We start from the raw sequence: 13,254 nt of genomic DNA, 5'->3' as shown, positions 1-13,254 counted from the left end.
TGAGCACCCTGCTCTTATTTAAAGAAGATCTCATTCTCCATTCCCTTTTAAGCACAAGTCTAACAAGTACAAGATGTTCTAGTATGTTCAACAGAGATGAATCATTACTGTGACTCTTGAACATCTCATTAAGACAAAACAGTGACACTGATTGATTTTGACTATAGCACCACTGTAATAACCACAACTTAAGGGAAAGTTCATTAAAAGTACAGTAATAAATAATAATTGCAGTTAATTTACTCAGAGATTTAGGTGACTTATATTAGTTATAACAATAAAAAAGCCTAGTATTTTAAGCTGAAACAGAACTTAAAAAAAAAAAACATATGCAAGAACAACTAAATTAATGCCTGACAATATACTGGGATTTTCTGATGCAAAAAGTCACAGAAGTTTGCCTGACTCAGTATGTAGAATCAATTTTGGTCATCAGTGATAAAAAGCACTTGGATTGACCGTTTAACCACAAATCAGAGTGTGACAACAAAAACTGAAGTGACAAAACTAAGCAAACGACACCACAAAGAAGCCAGCTGTCTTTGTCACATTAGTTAAATATTTGCAAACAAAGTGCATTATGTCCAGTTCAGACTGCACGATTTTCAAAATAGTCATGTGACATGTTTATGTTCAAAATAGTCATGTTTTTCACTGCATGACTATCGGAGCTAGCATTCCATCGCTGCTGTGTTTACACTGCAAGATGATCGGCTGACAGGGCATTTCACACATAACTTTAAAATAAGAAAAATCGCAGGAGCCAGTGATGTAGTGATTAGTTCGTCGACACATGCACTCCGGTGCTCACGGCGACCCGAGTTCGATTCCCGCCTTGTGGTCCCTTGCCGATCCTTCTTTCTCTCTGTTCCACAAACTTATCTGTCAATACTCTCTACTGTCTTATAAACTAAAGGTGAAAAGGCCGAAAAAATTATTATTAAAAAAAAAATAAAAAATAGGAGAATCACTGACAACTTTGTCGTGTTCTAAAAACTACGTCTCACAACCAAACACACGAGAGAAGTGACATGGAAACAACATGAGGTCACGTAGTATATCTTTGATATGAACTACATAATGAAAAGAAGCCTTTAGTGGGCTAGAAAACGTACTTATTTTGCTCACCTGGCTTTGAAAGTAATTAGCAATTTCTCCTCAACTTCATTTCTTTTCGAACTGGTAGTGATATTGCTTAAAAGACACAGACACGGGTGCTACTGCCAAATTTCCACTAATTTTTCCTCCATTTCTTAGGTTAAAATCGACCGAAGAGAAGCCCTGAACGTCTCCCACAACCTCCCGCTGGCCTGCAGATACCATTACTAGTGGATGCTGCTCTCTCATTGGCTGTAGGAAATCGCCAATGTTACTTTCAATCAGAACACATTTCACACGGCATGATTTTAAATCGCCAACCGCTCCAGTTGTTTAGCATGGCAAATTTCTCATGGATGTCAGCGACTCATTGGCGATTCTCTCAGAATGCGTCTTTGATAGTGTGATTGTTACTCACGTGAACGAGCACCGCATTTGTCAGCGATTTCTCAAAACCTGTCAGCGAGTAAAAATTGGGGCTAAAATCATGAAGTCTAAACTAAGCATTATCAGATTATCAAACCTTTTAGCACAACCAAATCTCTCTGTGGCGAGCGAAAAGTACTGTGAAAATTGTATGAAAATGCTATTTTGTTTACGGTTTGTATATCTGCAGCACTAGTTCTGATTTCCTTTTGTGGAATGACAATACAGATACCGCCACCTTCAGATGTGGAGAGGTAAATCCTATTATGCAATTTTCATTTTAATTAGCTGTCATCCTTTTGGTGTGCTCAGTTTTTGGTCCAGACGAGACCAGACACAGCCAAGATAGTTAGCATCCGGCTGGTTTTTTGACACCAGAATCTGCTTATGTCCAATTCCTTTCAAATACCACTTGGACATATATAATCATTAATGAAGTTAGGAAATGTCTAAGAAAATTACATAATTGTTTATAGTGGGCTGTAACATTATTCTCATGACATAAACCCAACTCGGCTGAAGTCACTTCGCTAAAGGCATAAATCACTCTTCCTCGAAATAATGAGTGTACAGTTAAAAACAAGCATAGAGTGGCATCTGCTGTTAAAAACTAAGCTCAAAATAAATTCAAGAGAGAATAGCGCTGCATTTTAAAACCCTCATAATTAATTTCTCAAATGAACCAACACCATTATCATTCATTCACTCATTTTCTTTTCAGCTTAGTCTCTTTATTAATCTGAGGTCGCTTATCCAGCATATGTTTTACGCAGTGGATGCCCTTCCAGCTGCAACCCATCACTGGGAAACACCCATACACACTCATTCACACACATACACTACGGACAATTTAGCCCAATTCACCTATAGCACTTCTTTGGACTTGTGGGGGAAACCGGAGCACCCTGAGGAAACACACGCCAACTCGTGGAAGACATGCAAACTCCACACAGAAACGCCAACTGACCCAGCCGAGGCTCAAACCAGCGACCTTCTTGCAGTGAGGCGAACGTGCTACCCACTGCGCCACCGTGGAGCCACGCCGTTATCAATGCTGTTAAAAATTTAATTTAATTTAATTTTCGGAATGAACCGCCAACTATTCTATCATATGTTTTGCGCAGCAGATGCCCTTACAGCTGCAACCCAACACTGGGTAACACCCATACACACTTATTCACACACATGCACTATGGCCAATTTTGTCTATTCAATTCACCTATACTGCATGTCTTTGGACTGTGGGGGAAACCAGAGCAACTGGAGGAATACCACACGAACAGAGGAGAACATGCAAACTCCACACAGAAATGCCAACTGACCCAGCCAGAACTCGAACCAGCAGTGATGCTGATGGGACATTGCTAACCACTGAGCCACCGTGTCGCCCACAAAGAAACTCATGAATGATGCCCTGTGCTGGTTTCGATCTAACAACCTCAGTGTTGATAATAAAAAATTTAAAAAATACATATCAGACATTGCTAGTTATCTTAAGCTGTCATTGAAAATTGTCACAGAAACCCAAATAAGCATCAACCAATGCGTTTCTACGAACAACTCAGTACTGTGGTTTGAATCCAATGAAAACCAAATGCTTACACAAAAAATAAAAGGTTACATTTCAGGGAGTCAGCACCACAAACGGCAGCCATTATTCTACAGTCAATAACAACATGTTACCGCAGACAGCAAAGAAGCAATTCTGAGAGTGTGCTTACCTCTTCTGTTTGAGGAAGATTGATGGGCACTGGTTCTGTTGGTCCAGTAGTGCTGGGAGGGACACTGAGATTCCATTCATTAACAGGAGGAAATGACTCTCTGCTTTTAAGGCTTGAATCCTCTACGGGCTTATCCTCAGTATCCTGGAGACTCACTTCATAATATTCTTGGATGTCTGAAAGAATTATCAGGTTGCATGAGATTTATTTGAAAATGCAAATGACGCTCATCTTCTTTACATTACTATCAATCAAAATTGGCTGTGCTGCACATAATGTCCCTCCACAAACACAGTAGGTAACATGGACCTCCTGAAAAGGATATCTGTGTGCAGTGAAGTAAGATTCTGATTAACTTTTTGTTTTTGCTTTTCAGTGGTACTTGAGTCCTTATAGCTAGGGCCAGATAGAATCTGTGGACATTCATTCATTCATTCATTCATTTTCTTTTCGGCTTAGTCCCTTTATTAATCAGGGGTCGCCACAGCGGAATGTACTGCCAACTATTATGCTGGATATGTTTTACGTAGCGGATTCCTTTCCAGCCGCAACCCAACACTGGGAAACACCCATACACACACATACACTACGGACAATTTAGCTTACCCAATTCACCTATACCACATGTCTTTGGACTGTGGGGGAAGCCAGAGCACCCAGAGGAAACCCATGTGAACACGGGGAGAACATCTACACAAACTGTAAACTCCACACAGAAATGCCAACTGAACCAGCCGGGGCTCAAACCAGCGACATTCTTGCTGTGAGGCTATCGTGCTACCCACTGTGTCACCATGACACCTGAATCGGTGGACATTTTTTGCTATTTCTGTGCAGAATTTTGTAAAAAAAAAAATCTGCGGATTAATGCGGAATGATTTTGGGAGTATATTAACTAAAAACTTAATATATAAAATAAAAAAGAATATGTTTTTAACTTTTATTTCATGTTTACAACACAAATCCAATTTAATTGGTAAACAAAGCAATTCTCTTATATAATATATCTACTAAAAGAGAACATTTTACTTTAAAACTGTATTGTAAATAAATCAAATGAACATTTTCATATTAGACAATATTACTGAAATTAATTTAAAAACTGAATAAATATAAATTTACACACATTTACACAAGAAAATAAATAGACTCAATGATGGGCTAAAAATTTGCAGAATCCATAAATTTATGTGCGCGCAGATTCAACGTGGGCCTACTTATAGCTATTAAGTTATAAGAATAAAACACCTAGACAGACAATAATAACACCATGAAACAAAAATACTCATGACAAATACTCCTTATGTATGTAAACAACAGTTTTGGGGGGATTCAGGTAAATGCAAAATAATGGGAGATCAAGTTGTTGTACCATATTGGTAGCGATGCACTTTTAGGATGCATCACCATTGCTGAATTTGTCAAGAGACTATAATTAGTGGTAGAATATAAAGATGCTATTACCACTTACAACTGTGATAAATTCATTACAGGATTAAAAAAGGACACTAGTAATAATTAGTAAATGCAAAAAGTCAGTGAAGTCGAATCTTTCCTCATGATGCTGTACAAAAAAAATTGCAATGGCAAGCAAAGCATTCCAGGTTAAATGCATAATTTACACCAAATATAATATTTACTGTTTCTTTAGATACAACTACTTCTCATTAATAGTCTCATCCAAAGTACTACAGGGAATTTCAGCTAATCTCATTAAAAAGACAATTTACAAATGAATGTTTGCTTGTTTCTCTTGTACTTGGTTTAGTTCATAGCTTTTATTCTTTAACACAGACTTTGTAAAAGTTCCAACATGAAAAATGTATTACTTTCAAACAAGCACTGCATAAGAAGTTGGTGTGCCTAAAAGAAGAGAAACCCCTATATTAACAGTAGGGCAGGCAGTAGAAAACAAATTTACAAAACATTTAAAGTTATTTTTTACAGCTATCTCTGGATTTTTTTGAACAGCAAAATGCTTATCACCACTAATTTCCTCTTCCATTTCATCTTAATTACTTAAACTCTCAAACGAGTCAGCTTAAAAGGGAAACTCAAAGAGTATTCTCAAGATGGCAAAATCTGAAGAAAAAAAATACTTTGAATGACTGAACATGAAATAAAAAACACTTTAAACTGCATTCCCACATTCCCAGCAAATACAGGCAAGACACCTTTTGGCAAATTTATTTCCCCTTCTAATGCAATCTTTTCAAATACTGCTTAAGTGCTTTTTTACTAATATTTACTGGACAAAAAAAACAATAACATTGTGAAATATTACTTTATGTTAAATAACAGATATCCATACAAATATATTTTTAAAAATATTAAAATCTTTGCTGGTCAAAGATTAATCTTGATTAATTGCATCCAAGATAAAAATTATATCATTGTTTTAATATAATATATGTCCAAATATGTGTGTATACATTTATTATGTACATGTGATAAACACACAGATACATAGGAAAAAAAAACAATTTAGTTACATATATTTAAATTTATAATTTGTATCATGTATTCACCTATACCGAATGTCTTTGGACTGTGGGGGAAACCGGAAACCCACGCAAACATGGGGAGAACATGCAAACTCAGAAATGCCAACTGACCCAGCCGGGGCTCGAACCAGCAACCTTCTTGCTGTGAGGCGATCATGCTACTCACTGCACCACCGTGATGCCTGTGCATTTATATATGCAAAATAAATATACACAGTACACACACTTAAATTATGTAAAAAAAAACGTTATTTTGGATGTGATCAGTTGTGATTACTTTTTGCCCAGCACTAATTAAAATATTAATTATTCTTGTGATTAAACGCTGAATTTTCAGCATCATCGTTCCAAATCAATCAAGTATGCTAATTTGCAGCAAATAAGATCTGAAAATGAAATAAACGTCTGCATTTTTGATTAATTTGATAGGTCTTTGATTAATTAAACATATTTATAAAAAATTATAATTATCATTTATTGCTTACAATGAAAATAAAATATATATGGAAGTAATTGAAATATGGAAGCTATCATTTAAAAACAACCAGTAACATTTAACAGAAAATTCTGACTTTTCAAAACTGTCTATAATTAAAAGTAGTCTATAATTTGTATAGAAAATCATCCAGTTTTAAAATAATGCTTGCCAACAACACCATTAGTTAAAGTTGGTTAAAAAAAAAACACTGCTGTAATACCACTGAACTTGTCAAGCACAAAACGGTGAAGTAAAACCTGTTTCACCATTTTAAGCCGAACAAAAGAAATGCAAAGAAACCTCAAGGAATACATTGGCAGAGTAACTTACCTACAAGAGCCTGGAAGAGTGTACTCCTAAATATGTTTATGACCCTCTCGATTGACAGTCTGAGATGAGGATCTCCAGTCTGACTTAGTTTAGTTTGGTATTCCTCCAGAAGCTGCAGTGCCCGCTGAGCATCTGAAAATTGCATTATAAACACTGCTTAGAAACATGTGCATAACAAGTAATATAAATAACAAAAGTAGGATATATGTTAAGAAAATTAAGTCTCTACTATAACTTAAGGCTAAAATATTGACTACAGTATTTAAAGGTATACAGTATTTATAAATAAACCCCACCTTTCTGTCTCACAGGCATGATGAAGATTTAAAGATTAAAACTATAAACTAAATAAAGCGCCTGCCGTAAAGCATTGGGATGAATGACTGATCACTTTCACTTTCGGTCGAGTCGCTTTGATTACGCAGTGACCCAAAATCACCGGTGATCACTGACCGGGTCAATCTGACATGTGAGAGTAAAAGCTCAATATCAACAATCCGACAGTCTGATAAAACTGTAAACGATCTCTTCATTCATAACAGGTCAGATGGAGCAGGACATTTTAAGGCACTTTCAAACAACTCTGCACTTTCACAAACTTTCCGCAGACGAATGAATGAGGCAAATCACAGAATCGCGGTGTGCATTTTAAAGATTTGGAGAAACAAATCCTTCCGATGTGTTGCAATGGAAGAAGTGTTGGAACTAATAGTCCCTGTTGAAGAGGAAGTAAAGTTGTTTCGCAGACTCTCCGAACATCTGTCCCGTTCCCTCCTGACTGAAATCCTGGATCCGTCCGTAATCCAAACTTCTTCGGCGCAACACTTCCTCTTTTTTTCTAGTGTCCGAAATTCCCAAACTTTCCTGCAAAATGGCGACCTTGATATGCAAAGGGATCACATGATCTACTGATCTACTGCCTTCCCTCTGCGCTCAGAGGAATCGGCGCTCAGGTTTCTTCACTCAGCCGCCGCGAGACAGTAGTGGACTTTATTACATTTATCCTCACTTTGAGTAATTAAATCTAAAGAAACTAGGTACGGACCGCAGAACATCAGTCTTGTTCACAGTATGGAGGAAATCTAGGCTACAATATGTGCTGTATATTTAGGCCTATGTTCATTTTGTCTTTTTAAGCAAAAACTTTGTTTTATATATAGCCATAGTCATGTATGATTATTTTAATGTGTAGCCTACAGATTGTGAGAAAATAGAATTTACATGAGATCACACCAATCCCTCATCATAATCCATTTGCGTGTTTCTGCTGATGAAATGGCTGTGATTGAGGTTTATAGAGTCCTGAATTACCAGCTGGAATGATCAAAATCCTGCTTTATTTACCGATTGCCTGTACTGAGATATAGCCAATGCACAAATATAAAATGTACTATATAAAACTATTAAAAAAACTGTATTTTACTGTGAATATATATATATATATATATATATATATATATATATATATATATATATATATATATATATATATATATATATATATATTTTTTTTTTTTTTTTTTTTTTTTTTTATTTTTTTTTTTTATATATACAACCCAGTGCTTTTACCTCCCAGCAAGAAGGTCGCTGGTTCGAGCCTCGGCTGGGTCAGTTGGTGTTTATGTGTGGAGTTCAGAGATGGGTTGTGGCTGGAAGGGCATCTGCTGCCTTAAAATGTGCTGGATAAGTTGGCGGTTCATTCCTCTGTGGCGACCCCTGATTAATAAAAGGAATAAGCCAAAAAGAAAATAAATGAATGAAACATTTACATGAAGACATGGCTTTAAATGAATTTTATGACTTATTTAATTTTATTATGACAATAATAGTCAATGATTACATTTATATGCCGATATATTTATGACATTTGCAAATGAGCATTTCATTTCATGTGACTTATTACACATCAGTAAATTACATTTCTATGATTTGAGACGATGATTACACTTTATAAAAAAAACTAAAAACAAACTTTTATAGTGACTTTTAAAGTTTTATAGTGACATATCAAACATCAAAAGAGTATTTTCGTTCATTCATTCATTTTCTTTTTGGTTTAGTCCCTTTATTAATTGGGGATCGCCACAGCAGAATGAACCACCAACTTATCCAGCATATGTTTTACGCAGCAAATGTCCTTCCAGCTGCAACCTATCACTGGGAAACACCCATACACTCTCATTCACAGACATACACTATGGACAATTTAGCCTACCCAGTTCACCTATAGCTCATGTCTTTGGACTTGTGGGGGAAACCGGAGAACCCAGAGGAAACCCAAACCAACATAGGGAGAACAAACTCCACGCCACGCCGCCATGCAAAATAATATTTTCAAATAATATTATTTTCACTTGTTGAAAACTTTACTTGGTCTCATTATATGCTCTCATTTATTCACTATCATGTGTTTAAATATTTTACAGACACAATTAGCATGTATTCAAAATAGATATGTATGCCACGCTTTTTTCCCATAAATGATATTCACATAGGCATATCACATACTGTAGATCAAAAACATATTTTACATAGATTTATTTTTTTATAGCCTATAAAATTTTGTCTAAGATTGACCCATATTAAATAAATAATATGCTATGCAAGGATAATAATAAACAATTATAAACATATATGTAAATATAATAATATATATTTAATTAAGTATAATAACAAACAATATGCAATTTGTATAATAAACATTAACATAAAGACATGGCTTGGATATGAATAGTTTTATGACATATCTGAGTTTATTATTACAATAATAATTTATGATTACATTTTCATGCTGATTTACAGTTGAAGTCAGAATTATTAGCCCCCCTGATTTATTAGCCCTCCTGTTTATTTTTTGCACCAATTTCTGTTTAGCGGAGAGATTTTTTCAACACATTTTTAAACATGATAGTTTTAATAGCTCATTTCTCATAACTGATTTATTTTATCTTTGCCATGATGACAGTAAATAATATTTGACTAGATATTTTTCAAGACACTTCTATACAGTTTAAATTCACATTTAAAGGCTTAACTAGGTTAATTGGGTTAACTATAGGCAGGTTAGGGTAATTAGGCAAGTTATTGTATAATGATGGTTTGTTCTGTAGACTATCTAAAAAATATATAGCTTATAGGGGTCTAATAATTTTGACCTTAAAATGTTCATTCATTCATTTTCTTTTTGGCTTAGTCCCTTTATAAATCTGGGGTCGCCACAGCGGAATGAACCGCCAACTTATCCAGCATGTTTTACGCAGCGGATGCCCTTCTAGCCGCAACCCATCCCTGGGAATCATCCACACACACTCATTCATACTCGTACACTACGAACAATTTAGCCTAGCCAATTCACCTGTATTGCATGTCTTTGGACTGTGGGGGAAACCAGAGCACCCGGAGGAAACCCACACGAACGCAGTGAGAACATGCAAACTCCACGCAGAAACAACTGACCCAGCCGAGGCTCGAACCATTGACCTTCCTTCTTGCTTTGAGGTGACAGCACTACCTAAAATGTTCTTATAAGAAATTAAAAACTGCTTTTATTCCAGCCGAAATAAAACAAATAAGACTTTCTCCAGAAGAAAAAATATTATCAGACTTACTGTGAAAATTTTCTTGATCTGTTAAACATCATTTGGGACATATTTAAAAAAGGGAAAAAATTATAAAAAGGGGGCTAATCAACTGTATTTGATGTGTATTTCATATGTTTCTATGATTTCAGACATTAGACTAAAAATAAAGAGTAAAAACTGATTTTATAGTGACTCCATAAAAAACAATATTTTATTAAAATATTAAGTTCACTTGTTGAATAACTGTAATGGTCTCTTTGTATGTTCTCATTTATTCACTACTATGTGGTTAAATATTATTCAGTGTTTAATGCAAATTAGTTCAATCATTTAGTTCTGAAAGAAAAGAGTTTGTTTCATAACTGGCGAATCCAGTGTCATCCTATCAATGGCACACTGTTACCAGCAAACACAAAGTGTGTCTATTCGCTCCAGCTTTTGTTAGTTGTTTTGATGTTTGAAATGGCTTTTGTCATTTGAATCTTGTGAAGGGTGGATGTCGAGTCACAGGGTGCTGTCACATTGCCACAGTTTGGGTGGGGTGAAGTCTGCCACACTCACACACACATACACACACATAAAACTGTGGTGTCTTTTTAAACGCCCAGTAGAGTTGGAGGTTATTTTCTAGAGCATTTCAGACACAAAGAAACTATGGTATGAATGGCTGTAAGAGCAGAAAATATTCACAGATTTACAATGTCCCATTGATAAAAAATGTGTACAAATTCAAATCCGAATGAATACCATGTCTGAGCGGTATTTCCACAATTTTGATAGATACTTCTGCCGCCCACGCAGCTTGACAAGCCTGGTCTTGACTGCTTTTATTGTCTGGATATGCTTGGTGAATGCATTCTTACTATACAGATTCTATGCAAAATCTCAACCTGTTTCTCACATCATTCCTTATAAATGGCCCAGACTGTTTGACATTAAAGTTGATAATATCATCATAGACTATCAAAGACCCCAGTTCACCTCTGTAATATGCATATATATATATACATTTTTTATTAATTTTTAAGTTATACACAGAAACTTACTTCTTGATTCTGTGTAGCTTTAAATAAATAAAGCTTTCATCCTTCAGTGGCTATGTATAATTACAGTTGCACACACCCATTGCTTTCTTTGGAGGCCTGTAAGTGAAGAGCCTTGACATGGAATGCGTGGCTGTAACCGGACCTGAGCACTTCTAACCCTTGATATCGAAACAAGGGGGCTTAATGCACCATACACTTCACATGCTGTCCAATAATGAAGAGCATTTTAAAATACTGGAAATGAACCAAGGATGTGTATCAGTTTCAGATATCAGAATACAACCACCCACATAGTCTGTTCACTGATTTTCAGATTATATTGTGATATGCACTCAAAAAAATATTCAGTGTTCGAACTATACCGTGACCTTTGGGGGAGCCCACTTTTTTTATACTGGGGGAGGGGGTCGATTTGATCTTGAGAGTCCCTTGCCACAATGATGTATGCTATAAAAGACAAAGGACAGCAATATATAAACAAAAAAATCTATAAATATAAAACAAATATTTATATAATTGTGACTAATGTTACAAAGTAATTCGGTTTACTTTCTTGCTAAAAAGTGTATGTTTTTCCATCAATAACTTTCTTTGACCCTTGAAAATATCTTTTGAGGGGTTTATTTTTACATAGACAAACATCAGCAGCCTAAACAACAGAACATTTTTCTATTCCCTCTGTAAGTTCAGCATGATGGCATTAAGAACAGCATGTGCTTCATTTATTTTACATAAGTCTATAGAATGTCATAGGATATCACTTTTCACTCCGGTAAAGCATAATCGCCATTTCGAAAATGAAAGAAACACCATTGAAAGGGGTTCTGTTTTGTCAAGTTTACGTCCTTTCAGCTTAATTATCCAACATTTACAGCAATGTCACAGTGTTTAAAAAAGTTTTACAAATTTTGACAAAAATTTCACAAATCATGTTTTCAGGGGAGCTCATGCCTTAATTAGAAGAGCCGAGCTCCCCCCTAGTTCGCACCCTAAAATATGGCAAAATGGTTTTAAAGAAACTCCACTTTTTTGGAAAATAAAGTATTACCATTTTTTAATCCATTTAGCCATTCTCCAGGTCTTGTGGGAGCACTTTTAGCTTAGCTTAGCATAGATTATTAAATCGGATTAGACCATTAGCATCTTACTCAAAAACGACCAAAGAGTTTGGATATTTTCTTTCTATTTAAAGCTTGACTCATCGTACTATAACCAATGGAAAAGCAAATGTTGCTATTTTCTAGGTCAATAGGAAGTATACTCTCATTATAGTGTAAAAGTCAAAGGACTTTGCTGCCATACCATGGCTGCAGTACGTGGAATGATGTAATTTATTCATTAATTTTCTTTTCAGCTTAGTCCCTTTATTAACCTGGGGTCACCACAGTGGAATGAACCACCAACTTATTCAGCATATTTTTTCTGTAGCGGATGCTCTTTCAGCTGCAACCCTTCACTGGGAAACATCCACACATTGAAAAAATATGTCTGCAAAACTGTTGCAAACTATTTATTTGTGTTGAATTTAAACAAACAAATTAAATTTAAGAAAATTCTACTTAATTTGTTTGTTTAAATTCAACATAAATAAATTGTTTACAACCACTTAACGTAAAAAAAAATGTAAATCCAAGGAATCATCTTCGAATAATTTTTTTCAGTGTACACACTTATTTACACTCATACACTACGGACAATTTTAGCTAACCCAGTTCACCTAAAGCGCATATCTTTGGACTTGTGGGGGAAACCGGAGCACCCGGAGAAAACCCACGCCAACACGGGAGAGAACATGCAAACTCCACACAGAAAATGCCAACTGACCCAGCTGAGGCTCGAACCAGCGACCTTCTTGCTATGAGGCGACAACTCTAGCCACCATGCAATGATAGGTAACTCTAGGTTAGTTGTAAAATTAGCCTATTTTCAAAAAAGTGGAGCATTTCTTTAATGGCTGGTTGGTGCAGAACAACGTTTTAGGCTCAGATCAGCTCCTGGAAACAGGGTTGTGTTTGAAAGCTTAGGCACCTCACTTATTCCCTATCAGGCTGTGACTGATGGTTGAATTTG

At 35.7% G+C, this 13,254-nt stretch overlaps 1 protein-coding gene across 12 annotated transcripts in view; it reads right to left on the bottom strand.

The window, feature by feature from the left end:
• Positions 1–7,462, bottom strand: part of dlg1a (discs large MAGUK scaffold protein 1a) — a 242,441-nt gene extending 234,979 nt beyond the window's left edge. For 4 of the 12 annotated variants that reach the window (XM_056459973.1, XM_056459974.1, XM_056459980.1 and 1 more), the window contains exons 1-3: positions 6,854–7,462; positions 6,558–6,689; positions 3,246–3,421 (exon numbers count right to left, since the gene is read on the bottom strand). In XM_056459973.1, the coding sequence (XP_056315948.1) occupies positions 3,246–3,421; positions 6,558–6,689; positions 6,854–6,872 (327 nt within the window). In that variant the 5' untranslated portion in view covers positions 6,873–7,462. The remainder of the gene's footprint in view (positions 1–3,245; positions 3,422–6,557; positions 6,690–6,853) is intronic. The other 8 variants (XM_056459976.1, XM_056459979.1, XM_056459981.1 and 5 more) reach the window with 2 other exon arrangements.
• Between the last annotated feature and the right edge of the window lie 5,792 nt (positions 7,463–13,254).

Source organism: Danio aesculapii, chromosome 6, assembly GCF_903798145.1.
Source record: "Danio aesculapii chromosome 6, fDanAes4.1, whole genome shotgun sequence".
Classification (NCBI taxonomy): Eukaryota; Metazoa; Chordata; class Actinopteri; order Cypriniformes; family Danionidae; genus Danio; species Danio aesculapii.
The sequence above is the reverse complement of the archived record's forward strand: the minus strand, read 5'-3'. Positions and strand labels throughout refer to the sequence as shown.